The sequence below is a fragment of the Heloderma suspectum genome, chromosome 5 (genome assembly GCF_057233095.1).
Source record: "Heloderma suspectum isolate Gila_16-S chromosome 5, 16-S_ref, whole genome shotgun sequence".
NCBI classification, from domain to species: Eukaryota; Metazoa; Chordata; class Lepidosauria; order Squamata; family Helodermatidae; genus Heloderma; species Heloderma suspectum.
In genome coordinates this window covers 205,204,995-205,225,423 of record NC_139462.1, presented here as the reverse complement: position 1 = coordinate 205,225,423, position 20,429 = coordinate 205,204,995, and the positions used below count along the sequence as shown (strand labels likewise).

At 41.1% G+C, this 20,429-nt stretch overlaps 1 protein-coding gene across 10 annotated transcripts in view; it reads right to left on the bottom strand.

Moving 5' to 3' along the window:
- WAC (WW domain containing adaptor with coiled-coil) overlaps positions 1-20,429 on the bottom strand; it is an 86,868-nt gene that overhangs the window by 7,803 nt on the left and 58,636 nt on the right. For 5 of the 10 annotated variants that reach the window (XM_084859145.1, XM_084859152.1, XM_084859148.1 and 2 more), the window contains one exon: positions 6,732-6,915. In XM_084859145.1, coding sequence (XP_084715271.1) covers positions 6,732-6,915 — 184 coding nt within the window. Of the gene's footprint in view, positions 1-4,236; positions 4,495-6,731; positions 6,916-20,429 lie in introns of those variants that run through there. The other 5 variants (XM_084859147.1, XM_084859151.1, XM_084859155.1 and 2 more) reach the window with 2 other exon arrangements.

Here is a 20,429-nt window from a genome sequence, read left to right as displayed (position 1 = left end):
GCTTCAGTCACTCCTCTTAAGCTAACAGCCTTCTCCCTGACAAGACCCAACTGTCACTGAGATGGTGTTCTCTCCCCACCACCCCCTAGATTCTATCAAAGAGGAGGGGCCTCTTTCTTGACAGACAGCTTCTAAGGCCCAGCTGTCAAGCTTGCCAGATCACTTTGTTGTATAGGGATTTTCAACTGGACATGGAAATCAGAACGAACAAGTGGGACTTGAAACAAAATGTTGCAGTGTGGCATGCCCCCGTTGAGAGTTCTAGCCATTGCTTCTTTCCGGACACTTAAATCCCAAGCCTCCTTCCCCAAGTTATCTATTCCCCCCGCAACTGTCAGTCAGCATTCCATGCCCACTGAGCATGCGTAGTCCTCACTGGCCTGTTTTGAGATTCCCCACACCTTTTAAGGTTTTTTTTATTTTTCTAAAAGATTGTTTTGTATTTCTGCCAATTTTGTGGTTTCCTCCATCCCCCTGATACCTCACTCTTGTGCATGGATGGTGCTGTGTGGATCCTTATATCAGCCAAAACAGTGTCATCCATACACAAGAGGGAGGTATCAGGGGGATGGAAGAAACCCCAAGATTTGCAAATGTTAAAAAAAGATTTAGAAAAAAGTTTAAGAGCAGAAACCCCAAATCAGGCCAATACAGAATGAGCATGCTCTTTGGTCACAGAATACTAAGTGTTGGGGGCCAAACTGGAAAACTGAGTGGGAGGGAAGAATGCAATGGAGTATTAAAGAAAATGCCACGGCTGGCTGGCACTCGGAATGGAAGCATTCCACACTGCAACATTTTTGTTGCATGTTTCACTTGTTACGAATATGCTCACTGTTCATAATGGAATAATTTTATTAAGATATATCATTCTTTTCAGTAATTACGTTTGTGTTCAGTTTATGCCTACATCTTGGAACATCTACAGATGTGCATGTGTGGCCAAAGTTCAATTGGGAATATAATTAATTATGTTTTATACAGTCCTTCGCACAAGGGCTCTAGATCAGGACTATACAGCAGTTTTGTAGAGTTCATGGACTTTGGTAAGGTTTACTGTCTGTTATCTAACCAGGACAAGGTGCAACCTATAGGACAGCTTATTTGCCATAGCAGTTGAGATATATTCCATTGGAGTGTATTGTTATAGTAATCATTTGACAAGAACATTGTGACCCCAATGAAGTTCCAGTCCTCCTGTTACAGCATGCTTTTGTTACAGTGATTGAAACTTATGCCAAGACAGTGGGCTGGATCCAGAGATAGATCTGGAGTGGAACCCTACTCGAGTAACAGGGCTTTCTGTATCCTCCCACTCCCTCCAATACAGACTCCATGCAAAGCTGCTCCTGGGGGTCAAAGAATGATCTGGAATGTTGTGAAGGGCAAGGGAGGATGCAAAGGGACAGGGAAATTGGGAGAATTTGGGAGGGCTGCTTTGCGTAAGCAGAAAACATATTGGGATCAAAGCCTGTATATTTTATTCAGAAATGTTGTGATAAGCTGTGAGCATTTCTGTTGCAGTTAAAATCATATAACTTCTCTAACAAATTTACCATAAATTACTATGAAGTTTCAAAGCTCAAAACAGAAAAGTTAAGTAAGTTAAAATTTGAAAATCACGAACTGTTTATTTCTGGAATAAATGCTTTTGTTAACCATTCAACTTAATAATAATACAGAAAGATGAGATATTGATGTTCAGAATTAAGGAAAAGAAAGTTTAACTATACTTCTGATTTCAATACTGTACAAATAAAAACTCATAAGCCTCTCCATCCTATGACAATCTTTTCTTACACTCATGCCATTCTTCAGCTTCATTTCTGCTTCATCAAGTATGCAAGTTTTCCTAGAAACAAATGTTTGGGTTTCGATGCAAGACAGGCTCAAATCTCATTAAGCCATGGAATATACTGAGTGGTCTTCTGTCACTCTCAGCCTAAACATCCCGCACAGATACAGATGTGAAGGCTCGAGGGAAAAACAGATATAATTTCCCCCCAAAACTCTGCAAGTTTGCATTATGGAATGTTTTCTTTTAGAATTATGAATAAAATGCTCAAGACAAGGGGTTGGATCCAGGTTTAAGCTGGATCAACTGCACTAGTGGAAGCCAATTTCCCTGTCCCCTCCTTCCAAGGACAGCCCCTCCAACTCCTTGAAAATGCTGCACAGTCAGGAGACCCTGCTGAAGTGTGGCATGTGGGGGGATACCTCACGGAAGGTCCCTCCATTGGGTGGAGGGACCTTCTGTGAACAGAGACCTCTTAAAGCAGGCAGATCTTGGATCCAACCCAAAGTACTCATCCTTTACTCCCCACAAAATGATTTCTAAAAATGATGTAATAGTAAGTCTTTTATAGGAAGACTGGAGATGTACAGTTTCTGGAAATTTTGAAGCCATGGGGAAAATATATTTTTTTAATCCTCTCTGTAAAATTTCCCAGCACAGTTATTTCTTCCATTCCTTATTAAAATTATTGATCTAATGTATCAGATAGACATTTAGGGATGCTCCAAGACATGCTCAGTTTCTTTAAATGTGAGTAGAGTCATAATATGTGAAGAAAATGTGCATTCTTGATAGTTTGGGTTTTATTCTATATGATCCTGTATTTCTGGACTTGCTCTGGTTAGATGCTGTAGCAGTCAAATGAATGTAGTTCTAAAACCCACATGTTAGAGAAACATTGTAGATCAGGTGTCCCCAACCAGTTTCTCTGACTGAAGTCACATGTGCAAAGACACAGGCTAGATAGGATTGTTGTTTGGTGCTTATGTGGTGATGGGAGTTGGGCCAAGCAAGACAGAGGAGTTAGTTAAGACAGAAAGACAATATAGCAGGGTGGATAAAATAGATGCTTCAATTAAATCCAAAAAATTGGATTTTTAAAAATTAAGATTGGATTTTTTTTCAGCCGAGTAACTATCAAACCTTGCTTTGACCTGTCAGTCATGGGCATTTTGTTTTGCTTCCTACTTTGTTTTTTGTGAGGGCGAGGCTGGGCCAAGACAGCGCAAAGCAGAAAGGAGCACACTTGAAAGAAAAAGAGAAGATAAAATTGTCCAGTGTGCATCTTCATATTTTTTCATACAAAGGCTGAAATCCTATACCCATTTACCTGGAAGTAAGCCCCATGGAACTCAGTGAAACTTATTTCTGAGGAGCCATGTATAGGATCAGGCTGTTAACCTCAAACTGTCATGAGTACTGGTCATAAGAAAGATCCTATATGAGAATATTTTAAAGACATTCCCACTATAGGTAAAAAAAAAGAAAGCACACAAAATATATACAGTGAGACAGAGATATGCAAAGCCAGCTTGTAAGAATGAATCAGTGTAAATAATACTAAATTAAAATGGCCAGGTGGTCAGATTTCCACCATTGTGTAGGAAATATCTGAAAAACACTCAGTGGGAAACTTGATTTAGCGTGCAATCCTATCCACATAGGTGGCTGCCTCTGAACGTGGAGGCGACCGCCTATCCAATGCAGGGCAGGAGAAGCACGGAGGGGATCGTTCCCTCTGCACTCTCCTGCCCTGCATTTTCAGCTAGACATTGCGGCTGTCTAGCCACGGGAGGGCAGAGCAGGGGAGGAGGCTGCTGTACAACACACTGGATGTGTCGTATAGGCATTTCTGTCCTCCCCGCCACCAGACATGCCCCTTTTCGGCTGCTCCGTGCTCCTCTTGCAAGTGCGGAGGATGGGGCTGTTCTGCACTGCCTCCAAGGCAGCGAGGAATTGGGGGGAGGTCAGTTCTCCAGGAACCGACCTCGGAGCGTGGACTCCAAGGTCGATTCCTGGAAAACAAGATGTCCTATGGTTGTCTAGCCGCTGTCTAGCAGCCATAGGATTGCTCCCTTAAATCACTTATTTAAATGGCCTTGATTTAAATCAATCCAACCTTGTGCCATGGGAATCACACTGGAAATCCCAGCTGTAGATTGAACCTCCAGTGCCACCACATGCTACAGAATGTAGTTCCCAAATGGACCTCACTGTTAGGGAATGCTGCCTCTGCTATAAAAATGTTAACCGCAGCCACCAAAACCCTGTATACCTAAAAAGACAAAACAAACCCAACCCTCAATAGCCTGGTTCTTATGGCATAGGCATCAAATTGACACCACAAAGAGAGACAAACATTCAAAATGAACAAAAATTAAGATGCTTATTATGCGGAATTTACAAAAGGGAATAAAATGTGACTCTTCAAATAATAGGTTGAGATTGCTTAAAGTTTTTTTTTTAATTAAATATGCTTGGTTATAATAGGTAACAGAGTCTTCCCTAGCTAAGTAAATCTCAGTAGGTTTTCCTTCAGACCAGACTTCCCTAAATTACACCCCAACAAATTCCTCACAAACAGGAATAGATGTTGTACACCAGTCTTCCTTTGTCTCCAGCTCTTCTGTGTTCTACGATGATTCAGATGTTTCAGAGACTACTTGTTGAAGTTCCCTCTGGTCAGACAAAATACGAACCTAAAATGTATTATAAGTATAACTTGATTTGCTCATAGAATTATCATTTTTGGTATATTAAATTTAAAAGTATAGTTTATTCAAACAATATGTACGTATTTACTGTGCTTACTATTAAATGTTTTTAATTTTAATGATAATTTTATGAGCAAATGAAGTTATATATATATATTATGTTCCTAAAGTAACAAACTGACTTTAGATCTGTAAAGAATGCTAAAAAATAAGTATTGCATATTTTTCCATTTTCCCAAAAATTTCATTTTTTATTTTAAAAAACAAAACAAAGGGTTTTCCCCCCTGCCCACGGCTTCAACATTTCCAGAAATTTTACATCTCTGCTCACAGGACTGCTGAGAGAAGAGATCCATGGATAGCGGACCTGGAAATATAGTACAGTGCTATGTGGGATGTGTACATAGCACTCTTACACTCCCATTTCTGCTTTAAAGAGCCAGTAATCCTTTAAAGCAAGAGCGGTAAGTGCCACTGAATTTCCAGGTCAGACAGTCTCTTGCTATTAGCAATCAAACAACTGGTAAAATTATAACACTAATGTAATGTAATACCTGCCTTGAGCCACTGGATTAGGATGGCAAACATGTAAATAAATAAATTTATTTACTGTACTAAACTGCCCAATAACTGAAGTTCTCTGGGCAGTGTACAATGCATCAGAAACATAAAACACAGATTTTAAAACAAAGAAATTAAAAACAGCCCAGAATAAAACCAAATTAAAAAACAGCAGCAAAATAAAAATACTAAAAGGACTAAAACAATTCTAAAAATGTCTGATTAGAAATATAAAACACAGATTTAAAATGAAGAAATAAAAACAGCCCAGAATAAAACCAAATTAAAAAACAGCAGCAGAATAAAAATACTAAAAGGACTAAAACAATTCTAAAAATGTCTAGGAGAAAAAAAGGTCTTCACTGGTGTAGGAAAGACCATACAGGCAAGCCTCTCAGGGGAAAGTGTTCTAAAACTCAGGCTGCCACCATTAAAAAGGTACTCTCTCTTGTAGCCACCCACCTTGCCTCATTTGGCACTGGTGCTTGGAGGAGGGCCTCACATTGTGATTTTAATGTCCAGGTAGGTGAATACAGGAAGAGACTTCCTTCAGGTACCTGGCCCCAAACTATTTAGGGCTTTAAAGGTTAAAACCAGAACTTTGAATTCAGCCCAGAAACAGGCTGGCAGCCAGTGCAGATGGAGAAGTACTGGCATAATATGATTACATTGGCCAATCCTAGTTAGCAGTCTAGCTGCCCTATTTTGGACTAACTGAAGTTTCTGGGCTGTTTTCAAAGGCAACCCAAGTGTAATACATTGTAATAAGCCATGTTTATTGGCTAACAACTGGAGGTGCTTTTCAATCCATTATGAAAAAATCTGCCTGTGCTGTTTCATAGAATCACAGAATAGTAGGGTTGGATGGGGCCTATATGACCATCGAGTCCAACCCCCTGCTCCATGCAGGAATCCAGGTCAGAGCATCCCTGACAGATGGCTGTCTAGCTTCATCTTGAATGCCTCCAGTGTGGGAGAGCCCACTACCTCCCTAGGTAGTTGGTTCCATTGTCGTATTGCTCTAACAGTCAGGAAGTTTTTCCTGATGGTCAGCTGGAATCTGGCTTCCTGTCACTTGAGCCCATTATTCCGTGTCCCGCACTCTGGGAGGATCGAGAAGAGATCCTGGCCTTCCTCTCTGTGACAACCTTTCAAGTACTTGAGAAGCGCTATCATATCTCCCCTCAGTCTTCTCTTCTCAAGGCTAATCATGCCCAGTTCTTTCAGTCTCTCCTCATAGGGCTTTGTTTCCAGTCCCCTGATCATCTTCATTGCCCTCCTCTGACCCCTCTCCAGTTTGTCTGCACCCTTCTTAAAGTGTGGTGTGTAGAACTGGATACAGTACTCCAGATGAGGCCTAACCAGTGCTGAGTAGAGGGGAACTAGTACTTCCCGGGATTTGGAAGCTATACTTCTATTAATGCAGCCGAAAATAGCATTTGCCTTTTTTGCAGCCACATCACGTTGGTTTCAACAACCTGTTTCTCCCCACCTCCAACAGCAACATGATGACATCTATGCATAATAACGATTCTAATCCCCTCTTCCCCTCAAAATTGACTAGCATGAATTGCTTTAAAGACCACCAGGTTTCACGAAAGTTCTTACAGAGGCAATCTAATACATCAAAAGGAAAGTAACACTGCAGAATGTGCACTCACTTGCTTTTCTGCGTGATCTGCAGGCCATCCTTGGACATGCTTTATAAGATTTTCATTGAAATGTCCTGCTAACGTGGGTGTTAATGAACATGTAGGTCGTGCGGATGTATTCTGTGGTGCCGTCGTATTTGATGCACTTGTACTGGAGGTATGATTTGGACCAGGAGATGGACTTCTCTGACTACTGTAAGAAAAACAAAGAATTAATATTGCTGTTTGTTGTTTTAATTTGAATGCTTCACTTTATTTTTAGTGTACTTTTATTGTTTCTCTTTATACAGAATTGTTCCATTGTCTTCCATGAGAAAACACCTATGTGAAAATTACATATCCACTATTTGTAAAATCATCACACGGCAGTTGGCTGTGACTAGACAATAACCAAGTTGTTTGAGAGGGAGTGTGTTTTCTTCATTGCTTCACACAAGTCTTTGGTCTGTATGGTGCAAGAACAGTAACGCATAACATTTCTACGTTGTTGAATAAATACCTCTGCTTGCAACTGCATCCTGATGACCAGAGAAGATAATGACCTAGTTTGCATACGTGTTGTTGGGCATGAGCAGGAGAGAGCAAGTGCGCTGTCTCCAGCACACTTCTCAGTTCCACTTTCAAGTAAACAACTTATGATCGCTCACTCAATTTTTAATTTTTTAAAAATATATATTTTTATTTCAGTGATAGAAATTACATACAACAAATATCCATAATAACAACAAAAACAGAAACAAAAGGAAAAAAAGAAGAAAAAAGGGGAGAACAAAACCAAAAAAGCCTAACATATACACAGGATGCTTCTTACTATCTGTTACATTAAATAATGGGTTACATCAGGAATCACTGCCATTTAGGCTATCAAATATATCAAAAATATAAAATCTTAAAATCTATTAATTTTGTATTTACTACTTCCTTGATAACAAATCTGTTGATATGTCTTTCCAATACTTCAACTGATGCTCCGGAGGATTATATAAGGAGTTTTATGTATTTATAAATGAAATAAAAGGGAACCAAGTTTCTTCAAAATTATCTACATATCTTTCTCCTTTTACATATTTTAATTTACTTGTCAGTTTTTTCTAATAGAGCTGTTGTCCAGACTCTATTCAACGAGCTTGCATGGCACTTTGAAGACAAAGTTGCTCAGATTCGCTATGAATTGGACACCACGATTAATGCAGTTCCATTGGTAGAGGCATTCAGAGCACCGTCTGGTCCAGTTTTATTGGATGAGTTTCTGCGGACAAGGTGCTTGGCGAAGTCCGATCAACCACTTGTGTGCTTGACCCTTGCCCTTCATGGCTTATTAAATCAAACAAGGAGGGGATGTCCGGCTGGGTCCAGGAGGTTGTAAATTCCTCCTTGAGAGAGGGAGTGGCGCCAGCCACTTTAAAAGAGGCAGTAATCAAACCACTCCTGAAAAAGCCTAACCTGGACCCGGAAGATGTTAACAATTATAGGCCAGTGACCAACATCTCCTTCCTGGGCAAGATGCTTGAGTGGGTGGTTGCAGGACAGCTCCAGGCACTCTTGAATGAAACGGATTATCTAGATCCATTTCAATCGGGCTTCAGGCCTGGTTTTGGAAGGGAAACTGCCTTGGTCGCCCTGTCGGATGACCTCTGCCGGGAGAGAGACAGGTGGAGTGAAACCCTGTTGATTCTCCTGGACCTCTCAGCGGCTTTTGATACCATCGACCATGGTATCCTTCTGGATAGGTTGTCCAGCTTGGGATTTGGAGGCACCGAGCTTCAGTGGTTCTGCTCCTAAATGGATGGCCGATTCCAGAAGGTGGTGCTGGGGGATTATTGCTCTGTGCCATGGCAATTGTGCCATGGGGTTCCACAGGGCTCTATTTTATTCCTCACGCTGTTTAAATCTACATGAAACCACTGGGGGAGGTTATCTGGAGGTGTGGGCTGAGGTGCCATCAATATGCAGATGACACCCAGTTCTACCTCTCTCTTTCATCAAACCCAGGTGAGGCAGTGGCTGTTCTGAATCAGTGCCTGGGCATGGTTATGGACTGGATGAGGGCCAATAAACTGAAACTCAATCCAGACAAGATGGAGGTACTGTTAGTGGGTGGTTCATCTGCCCGGCTAGGTGATATTCAACCTGTTCTTCAGGGGGTTGCACTCCTTGTTTTTTATTCATATAGGGTGCAATCCTGTACTGCCTATCCAATGCAGGACAGGAGAAGCACAGAGGGAACATTCTGTGCTTCTCCTGCCCTGCATTTTCGACTAGACAGCCGATTGCAGCTGTCTAGCCACAGGAGGGCGGAGCAGGGGAGGAGGCTGCTGTACAACACATTGGATGTGTCGTACGGATATTTCCGCTTTCCCTGCCCCAGAACGCCCCCAGACATGCCCCTTTTTGGCCGCTCCGCATTCCTCTTGCGAGCGAGGATGGGGTGTTCTGCGCTGCCTCAGAGGCAGTGCAGAAGTGGGGGGAGGTCGGTTCTCCGGGAACCGACTTCAGAGCACAGGCTGAGGTCAGTTCCCGGAAAACAAGATATCCTATGGCCATTTAGCTGCTGTCTAGCAGCCATAGGATTGCTCCCTCCATTAATGGATCATAATTTCTGTACAATAACTGTTTCAAATCTTTTGTTAATATAATTCCTAAATATTTAAGACTAGAAAAGCAGAGTTAAATCAATTAAGTTCTTAATTTTATACTGTTCATTTATGGCTATATTTAAGTACATTAATTTTGACTTTGCATAATTTATTTTTAGGCCAGAATAAGATCTGAAAGAGTCGATAATCTTTTTTATCTGTGGTAATACTGTTGCTGGGTCTGTGAGAAATAAAATTATATCATCAGCATACATATTTATTATATGTTCATGACCATTAATATTTACTCCTGCAATGCTGGGATGTGTCTTAATTAATGAAGCTAATGGCTCTAGGGCTATAGCAAATAAGAGGGGTGACAGTGGACATCCCTGTCTTGTACCTCTATGTAAATCAAATGGTGTAGAGTCCAATCCGTTGGTTTTTACCTGTGCCTTAGCAAACAAAATATTCACCATAATTAGCCTTTTTTTAGCAATTCAATAAAGTAAGGTCTCTTGACCCCATCAACAGCTTTTAAGGCATCTAACACAACTATTACTATTGGGAGATTTAGATTCATTACCATAATATATTACATTAAGAGCCCTTCGAATAGACAGCATCAGAGATCTGTCTTTTTGGCATGAACCCGACGTGGTCAGTTGAGATATATTTAGTAATGAAGCTATTTATCCTACTTGCTAATATTGCTGTTAGAACTTTAGCATCTTGGTTAAGCTGTGCTATAGGATAAGATATTAATTGTGAGCTATCACTATTGGGCTTCAATCTTGTGGTAATCTTTGATAATTGCCATGATCCAGGCAAGTCTCCTCCTTCTAAGACACTATTGAAGAGATGGTTAATATGTGGAGATAAATCTTCGCAAAACACTTTGTAGAATACTCCAGGAAAACCAACGGCTCCTGGAGTTTTCCCTTGTTTTAATTTTTTACTTGCAGATAAAATTTCTGTCTCTAATATTGGAGCATTTAAAGATACTTGATCTACTTCATAACTCTTTTCTATAGGAAAGTAATCTAATATTTGTAATAATTCATTGTAGGGTCAAAATCCCAAGTGTTTAACTTAGAGTGAAAATTTCAGAACTCCTCATTAATTTCATTGACAGTAAACAGAGGTCTTCCTATGTGGTCTTTTATCATCGGGATAGTATTTTTAAGATTCTTCTTTTTAAGTGCTCTTGCTAGCATTTTAGTATTTTCATTACCCAATTCATAAAATTGTCTGTTCAAGTATGTTAAAGAAGTGTGTATTTTACTTAAATCAAATATATTCAATTCAGCTCTCCTTTGATCTAATTTTTGAAGCACTTTCTTACTACCTGTTACTTTGTGCTGTTTAGTTAAATCTTCAGTTTCTTCCATTGCTGACTTCCTACTCTTCAGGGCTGTCCCTTCCACAAGCCACACTGAGCTATGTAGATCAGGTGGCAAATCACACCCCTCCCCTTTGCTACCAGCAGGGCCTGCTACCACTACTGCATCCCACAGCTACTGCTACACCTTATGCCTCTTGCTCTGAGGAAGGGGTTCTTCCTCCGAGTGAGTCATTATGGGTAAGTTAGCCCCAGAAAGCACCTGCACCACTGCTGGTTTCCTGTGATGGTTACAAATACTGCTTAAAGTTTAAGCTTTAAAGAGTAGTTGCTGCTGACATGGTAAAAAGGGGTGGCGGCACAGACAATCTCTGAGGCCGCCTCACACTCAATGCCTCGTTCTGAGCGTGGCCTTGAGGGGTGAGATGGCACTAGAAATCTTGAAATTGCCTGCATGGCCAACACTAACACAGTAGCAACTGGAAAAAAAGAGGCAAATGGGGAGCAGGCAGTAGCAAATTCACCCCACCTCAGTCATCACAACATCTAGCTCCAGCCCTGGTACTACTAAGCTTTATATGCATACCTTTTTCTCTTTCACACTTGAAGAAAAGCCAAATGCCCCTGTGAATTCAGCTGAGGAAAACCACACAGTACACTGTAAATTCCACAAAAAAGCATTCTCTGGTTCTGTAATCAGGGTATTACAATAAATGAATACTACAACTGACATCACCTGCATTAGTTCCAAGTGTAGAACACACATCACTGTAACACATGAATTTTCTTCATATTGACTAGAGTTGTAAAATGAACAGCAGACATCTTAATTCAAAATTCTTTTATCAGCATTGCTTTCCCCTCCCCAGCCCATCTTTAGGTAAATGGTGTCACAGTTTCACCTAGAATGCTTTGCTTTGAGGTGGGAGCCTGAAAATGTGAATTCCATGGGAGACACACCCAGATTAACAATTTAACAGATTTTATTCAAAGGAGAATGGGGGGGGGGGATCTCAAGATAAGCCGGATAGTGACTATCAGTCTCTTGGTGGCTATTTACTAGAACAAGATTCACAGTTACATATTTTAGAGCAAATCTCTGGTGAAGGGTATGTCCACAGCTGCTTTTCTTTTCTAGTAATAGCAAGTGGCTATTTACTTTTGCACATTTAATTTCAATCCACATTCTACTTTACTACTGAAACATCTGTTTCTGACAGAATAGAGCTGTTCAGACATAACACGACGCTATGGTTTAGTATTACATATACAAACAGCCTTGTGCGCATCATATTTAGAAGCTTCTAATGATGGTTAGTGGCAAGCCATAGCATGCTATTAAATGTGAAATAGGCCAAGTACACAGAAACACAGGAAGCTTCCTTATACTGAGTCAGCCCATTGGTCCATCTAGCTCAGTATTGTCAACACTAGATGGCAGTGAGCTACCCAGGCTTTCAGGCATTCTTTCCTAGCCCTACCTGGAGATACCAGGGATTGAACCTGGGACCTTCCGCATGAAAAGCGTGTGTTCTACCAGCCGAGCTAAGTCCTTCCCTTCAAAATACGGTGCTCACAAATCAGGATCCCAACTCTGATCCTGGTTTGCACAAACCTTCATTTGCCAAGTTCAGATGGAATGACAGGGTATAGTTTGCTTCTAAAGGTGACTAGAAGCTTTTGACTTACAGTGGCTTCTGCATGTAACACTAAACATGTTTTAATGAGCTTCCGTCGTGCATTAAAAATGTGGTTGTTCAGGCAGGCATTTGGGGTGGGTTAGGGTATTTTAGAAAATGTTTTTACTGTAGAATTTTATTGTTTTAAACTGTTCTATTGTATGTTGTACATCGCCCAGAGTGGCTGGGTGACCAGCCAGATGGGCGATCAATAAATTTAATAATAATAATAATAATAATAATGATGATGATGATGATAATAAACCTTGTATAACATTACATCTGAACACTCCCAGTGGAGGAATATGGAGTCTCCTCCTTTCACATACCTTAAGGGAAAAACATTTATTCAAGCAGGCCTTTGGCACATAATCTCCGGCACAAAGATCAGTATTATAGCAAATTGGGATAATAAAGGGTAATGTTATTAATTGAGCATCTTGCATTTCAGAAATTCAGCATATTTTCCTGAATGTAACCATAATTTTACCTTCCTTCCTTACCCAGTATTAATTTAATAATGTGTTATGCCAGACCTTTGTCATCTGACGATTTCTTTAGGCTTCCAATCATATGGAATTTAAAATGAACCATTGCCAAATTTCATGTTCTTGAACTTCGATATTTCGGAGGAAAGGATAAACAGTTTTTGTGGTACTGAAAAACTTGTAATCATTTTTAAATGACTTTAGTAACTTCTTTTAATGTTAGTTTCCATAACATAAGTGTAGAATTCATTTTACATTTCCAATCTTTATCCAAATATTCTGAGTGCATTAGCATGTAATTAAGAAATTAAAGAAAATCATTTAAAAATAATTTTTAGATGATCTATATTGAAAATGCAGGAGCAATACCTGAACATACAATGCCATGCAGAGTTAACGACAAGATCCATTTACCTATATTTTGTAAATTTTGGCTTAAAGAACTATAAATATTTACACTCTACCTACCAAACATGGGCATTTCATTTTCACCTGATAAAAATAAACTGCTCCACTCTGCACAGTAACGATCAGTCATGGCATTTCATTTTTGTTTTACTACTTTGTTCTTTCTTGCAAGGGAATGTGTGCCTGACCCTGATGCAAGGATGGAGTTTGCTGGGCACCATGTGTAGGATGTGTAGGCAGAATCTAACCCATAGGCTGCAAGTTCCCCACCGTAGCTATATAGGAATATTTGAAAGACATTCCCTCTGTAGGTTAAAAAAAAAGAAAAAGGAAAGCATGCAAAATGAAAAACAGTTATGACTAAGAGATGTGAGGCCTGGTTGTAAGAATAAAACAGTGTAAATAATACTCTATTTGCAATTTAACATGATTTATGGTCAAAGCTGCACCACTGCTTAGGAAACAGAAAGGCAGGATAGAAATGCATCAAATAAATAAATAAGTAGTATCAACTTGATTTAAATCATTTATAAATTGGCCATTTTTTCTTGTTCATTTATATCATTGATTTAAATTGCATTGATTTAAAGTTACGCACCCTGCAGAACAGGTTTTACACATTCGAACAAGAATGCACAATTTTCAAGTGTTATTTTTCCAGGTATTCGATGTATTAAATAGAGTTGAATATAGTTGTGGGCAGAGGCCCAGCTTTGAGAGACTGAGGAGAGGGGAGAAACCTGTCTGTGGAGCCTGTTTGGATTGAGGCCTAAATCCAAACCTGTTTGTAGGTTGATACCTGCTAGCTTGTAATCACGGGACTTGTATCTGCACCTACAGGTGAAGGCCCTCCAGGTCATCTCCCAAATATAGAGTGTAGAGGGGTTCCCGGAAGAAAGCCGAGTGTTAACTACTTCTTCAAATACCCCATGGCTAGGTAGGTGCCCCTTTCAGAAGCCAAGCAGCTAGGCAGAGCCAATACAGGTGCAGAATGGGTGGCCACAAGGGGGCTACAACAACCACTGAAGACTGCTCTGCTCTTTCATAGGACCCTGGATATCAGCAGAATAGATGGGAAGGATAAAAGTGTCCCTTGGGACATGGTGCATTGAAGAAGTCTATGGCTTCTGCCCCATAGGCTTGGAAGCAGGAGAACTAGCAGGGTAGCTTGTAGTTTGGCAGGGATGCAAACAGGTCTAGAGCTAGAGGGCCAAAGTGCTGAAAAGCCTGGAAGATAGTCATATGAAAACTCCACTCCCTAGGGTGCAGCTGCTGGCGACTGAAGAAACCACACATGGTGTTTAATGTTCCCTAGATGCAGTGTGCTATGATGGACTGGATGGTACATTCTGTCAAAGGAGGAAAAGAAGCAGCTTCCTTGCATAAGCAGCAGGAGTCCCCCTGACAATTCAGGTGTGCTTTTGTGGAGACATCCATCCTCACTAGGATATGGGAGTTCTGAACCAGGCAAGCAAAGTGCTTTAAGGCTAGTCGGATTGCCAGAGCTCCAGCCAGTTGGTTCTGTGCTCTCCCTCTTGAGGGGACCAGGTCCCATGCATGATCTGGCCCTGGCAGGGAGTTCCCCAATGAGAGAGGCTTGAATCACTAATTGCAGCAGACCTTGCAGGACATGCCCTGGAGGAGACTGCGGGATATTCCCCACCAGAGCATCCTGGTGGGGCACTGGAGAGCAATTTGTTCTTGGTATGGAAGGAAGAGCCATACCCAGGGAAGTACCTTCAAACAGGAAATCATGAGACATACAGTGTGTGCACTATGAACATTAATTCAGCCAGCTTCTTGTGTCAAAGCAGGAGGTCTGTATGAGTTTCTGAATTCTCTTTGGGAAGAGGGAGACAACCCCCTTGTGAGTATCTGTGAATGTCCCCAGAAGAATTGCCCTTCCTGAGAGCCACAGGTGGGTGTTCTTAGTGTTTATCAGAAACTCATCCTCTGATAGGCAAGACAGGGTCTTGGAAAGGCTGAAGCTGGCCTTCGCTAGCAGTGGTGACCTGAGAAGAGCATTCAGGTATGGGTAGATGCCTTGAGGACATAGGTGTGCAACCTCTAAAATAGTTTGGCAAATACACATAGAGGGTAGCCCACTCTAATTTCTTGTTGTTTAGAAGTCTTTCCATTCAAAGGAGAGTTGTTTGAGGAAAGAATGAGGGTATGAGGCTCTCTGATGGCCAGCGCCACCATCCCATGAGATTTTAAGAGCCGTATCATACTACCTCTCACCAGGATCTGTGCCTTGAGAAGTCTTAGTTTCTGGTTTGGAATTTGAGAGTGTCACTGTTGCTATTCTGCCCGGTGGTTTTATTTTTTGGCTTAAGAGTGTGTGACTTCCCCATTGCTCAGCTACAAGGAATAGGAGACTCCTCCATGAACTCCTCAGATGAATGGGTGAGGGCCACATGGTGGGTGGGGGCTTATGAGTGCTTATGGGCTGATTATGACCTTTATTTTTGTTTATGCACGGTAGAAGGGGAAGAGTGAAGAGAATGCTCTGTTCTGAATCTCTTGTGAGATTGCCTGTGTCCCACTGCTGCAGTAATATTTAGTAGTGAGCTCCAAAATGACTGGCTGCCTGATTTTGCTAACAAGCCTGTCTTCTAGGACAGACAGGGATGCCAGCTGCAATGCCAAATAGCTAGGGCAGAGGTGCTGAACCTCTTTCAGCCTGAGAGCCAATTCCATTTCAGACCTCTTGAAAGCCACTTTCCAGTGGTGGGTGGAACCAAAGGCGCTGGGGGGGGGGGGGATTCCAAACATACCAGCATATTTTAGCTTAAAGCTCTTACTGCCAGTAACTAAGCCTTAGGAGGGCATTTCAACCTTTTAGAATGGGCAAAAAACTGCAAAAAGCCAGGAAGCCACCAAACCACCAGTGTTCCGCAACACTGACAGGTCAAATTGGAACCGTAGAAGGGCCAGATTGGGATCCCAGGCCTGAGGTTCTGTACCAAGCTAGGGGTTGCTGTATCAGATTAGAAAATCTCCCCAATGGATACTGGGGTCTCCTGGTAGCAAGTGTAAGCGTTATGGTGGGCAGAAAAATGCATCTCTTTTTGACACGAAAAAGGAAAGAAGAGATCAGAACACAGATCTCATATGACATGTTCCTGCTCCTCCTGTTCTCTAATTGCACCCAAGTGTCCCCCTTTCAGCACTCAAGACTGAGCCAGAGTGGTTGGTGAGGACTTTTGGCCATGAGGTCTGGGGAAAGGGAAGCACTCCTACTGCTTTTGGAAACCAAAAGGCCTTTGGCTACAGGCAGCATTTACAGGTGTGGTGGAGATATAAGGTGGATAAGGCTGGCATAAGTGAGCTCACCAGATGTCTCATTACCACTCAAGGTGTTAGGTGCAGCTGTAGCAGTTAGCAGAAGAGCCCTGGGTTTGCACTGGCTGCTTGGTGCTCTTTGACACTTGTGCATGTTTGATCTCATTTGTCTTTTGTTTTGCAGGCTTAGACGTGATCTTATCTCCTGTTGGTACCATAGCTTGAACAGCCAGAAACAAAGAAGAGCAGAAAAACTCAGGGGGAATGAAGCAGGAAGATTCAAAGGAATTTCTGAATAGAAAGGGAAAATTAACAAGTAAAGAGCAAAAAGAAGCTATGAATAGCAATAAAAATCAGAAGATTAGAGTAGAAATTAAGAGGAAGAAACAAATGGAGCTAGCTCTGTCCTGGCCAATAAGCAGGAATAAAGTGGTGGAGGACCCCAAGGTCACTAGTACTAAGTCATGTGATCCCTGCCTTTCCTGGGAGGTGGGGAGATTTAATCCATTGTTGGATGCCTTCTCACATCAAACTGGGAAATGCATGCTTAACCATAAAATGTGCATTAAAACATTAAAAATCTCATGTAGATTTTTTTAAACCTTGGAGATTAATGCAGAACTTGACTTATGAAGGAACACATAAGAAACTCACATGGACCAAATATAGTGTGACCTATCCATCCCTAGTCCAAACACATGGAAATCCAGACCTATGGTATTTTAAAAATGGGAAAGGGATTGCTCTCTCTCTGAGGCAATTGAATAGCATTGGTCAGATCAGTCTGGCGGGGGTGGGTGGGGGTGAGAAATTCCAAATAAAAGGACACATATCAACTACAGATTTCTCATTTTTAAAATAAAGATTCAAGAACAAATTGAGTGAGAGAAGTAGTTCCTGTATTGAAATAAAAATACACAGTATTTCCAACTGATCCTTACACTCCATGCAAATCCAAAAAGCAAGTTTAGTAACTTACAGTGAGAGCATCTTCAGATGAGGCACTCCCAGAGCAGGCAACATACACAAGGACTAGTTCCAACTAGAAACAAGGACCTGTTTCAACTATTCACTTTTATGATGCATTCTGAACTGGGGGTCGGGATCAGCATCCAATCAATGCTACTTTTCTGCTCTCTCCCAAGTTTTCTTAGGTTTCACACAGTACACCCAGATAGCGACACTTAGCACACTCCTCAGCCCATGGAAGTCATCTGTAGAGGTGCAAGCTTTAGAGGATGTTTTTCTTCCTTCTCAGTCTATGTAGACTCAGGGGAAATGCAGCCCATGTGATTGCTTGCTTTGAGGATTGAAGCCAAACAGTCTTCCCCAAAGGATGGAAGAAAAAGTCCAGGGCAGACAATGGATTTTCAAGAGATAGAAAGGGGTTTGGGTATTACTGTGTTAGAGGATACATGAAACTTGTGCATATCCTAACTTATTAAGACAGGATTTGATTGTTCAAACACAGCCATAATAATATCATTTTAACCAAAGCAAGTGGCCAAAACAGCAGAAGGGACCAGCTAAAGATAGATTTAAGAACATAGCCCATTCTACCTTCGCATGACTATTTAGTGGTCAATTTCCAGAATTAACATAACGTTTTCACTCATTTTTCAAAGCTTTAGGTGGTAGCAATGGAATTTAACCTCCACAACAGTTTAGAGATGATAACCAGTACCTACATGAATTCTGCATTGTGCAGAGACTTGTATAAGAGGGAACGATCTGTCATAAGTCAGCTGTGCACACAGCTAAGTGTCCAAGTTTACTGAAAAATACTTTAGAAAAATGTGCACACAGACATAGTTATTGCAGTTTTGTGTTTATTGGGAAATGGGTAGGTCAACGCAGACATTTTCCCCTACTAAATTATAATTCCATTCTATTTACAGCAGAATCCCCTATGAAAACCCTACATAATAAAATAGTTATTTAACACGTGCACATAAGAGTTACCTTAATTTTTCATAAACACAAAGACACTATGTTGTTGGCATTAAGACAGAGGCACTGTATGGAACTTGTGAAAAGGGCCCAGGTTTGACAGCAGTGCATGGCATATTTACACAGGACAACTAAAGTACAGACACTTCTGAAGATGCCTCACAGCACATATGTAATATGATTTCACCATTCTTAAGAATTAATGGCTTTCCAGACCTAAAGCCCATCCTGCTCTATAGCTTAGTACTACGGTTGAATGTATGATCTCAGATCTTAAAGAGTCATGGGGTTTTAAAAAAATTGTTTGTGCATATGAATCAGAAAACCCTTATTGAACTCTACAAGGAATGAGTGCATCACTATTCTTTTTAAACAGGAGTTTTGAAAGCCATCTTATTTTTTTAAAGAGTTATTATTTTATTATTCTGAACATGAAATTTTATTTATCTGAAAGACAGATTCACCTCTCATACTGCCTTGCCTAAATACAAAGGGCTATAAAGTGGCATGGGTGCTCAACAGACAATTCTTAATGCTGCAGAAAAGACTGCATAAATGGCTTGTGGCATATAGAGAGCTATGCTTAGGATTCTGCAGAGCTACTGCAATGAAGATGAGCTTGGCCAGTCTCAATACACCAGCAGAGTATTGAGACTGCTCAGAGGTTGCGGAACTAGCTTTTAATGCTCGATGATTGTGCATTCAAATTCTGCATCACAACCAGAAGCCATTCCACCATTAGGCACAGAGTAGCAAAAATCCAGACAAGCCACTTGTAAAAAGTTAGGAAATAATGTTACACTTAAGAGTTAATTCAGATCAGTACTCAAAATTGGGTATATTAGACCAATGTAATGGCTAGTATACTCATTCAAGTCTATCAGTTATTTTTGTCAGTCTCACTCAGTATATTTGTGCAGGTGCATACTTTTACAGGCACTTGGCTCTATTACAGCTGAAAAAACTTGTGGCAAGTTTTTAATCAAGTACACGCAAGATGGTTTTCTTCCTACTACTTATTCAACAATCCTATCACTAGAAAAACCCACCATATAGAAACCAAATAATTCTGAAAAAAGCACATTAAGGGATTGCCTCAGTTTTAACCAACCAGATTAAGAATTTTGCCTGCCTTTTATTTTAACAATGACCTGGTTCACCAGAAAAACCAACCATGAGTTGCTTAGCCCACAATTAGTCGGGAACACACAGGAGTGAGTGAGTCCGCAGCCTCCTGACTGCTCACTGCTTCCGTTTTGCTTCCAGTTTACAAAACAACCCAGGAACACTCCATAGTGCAGGCAACCCAGGAACACTCCCAGTGCAGGCAACCCAGGAACACTCCCAGTGCAGGCAACGTACACAAGGAATAGTTCCAACTAGACACAAGGACCTGTTTCAACTATTCAATTTTATGATGCATTCTGAAATGAGGGTCAGGATCAGCATCCAATCATGTTACTTTTCTGCTCTCTCCTGCACACATATGCGGATGTGGAACTCTGAGATGTTGAAGAAGAAAAAATCCAGAGGGGCTGTTCACACATAATGACAACCTATCAGTCTAAAACAACACAGCAGTTAACACAGCAAAAAACCACTGGGTTGGTCAGGGTTCATACATCACACTACACAACCTATGAAGGAGCCAATTGTTGGTTGTGCGCTAAAGTGGCAGAGGCTGGCGTTCTGCACATCCCCAACAATGCATCGTTCTTAGAAAGATTACTGTCATTACGTGCAAACCAGGCCAGAGTTTTAACCCAACAACAAACCATGCGTTAAAACTCTCACCAATTCAAAGCTCCAGTTTTATGCATCATGGAGCACAATGCAGGAGTATAACACAGTTCCTGGGTTGTTTTGCAATCCAGAAACAAAGCAGAAGTGGTGAATGGTTGGTAGGCAGCACACTCACTTGCTCCTCTGCAGCCCTGACAACCCACGAGTCATCGTTACGTCCGAACCAGACTGTTATG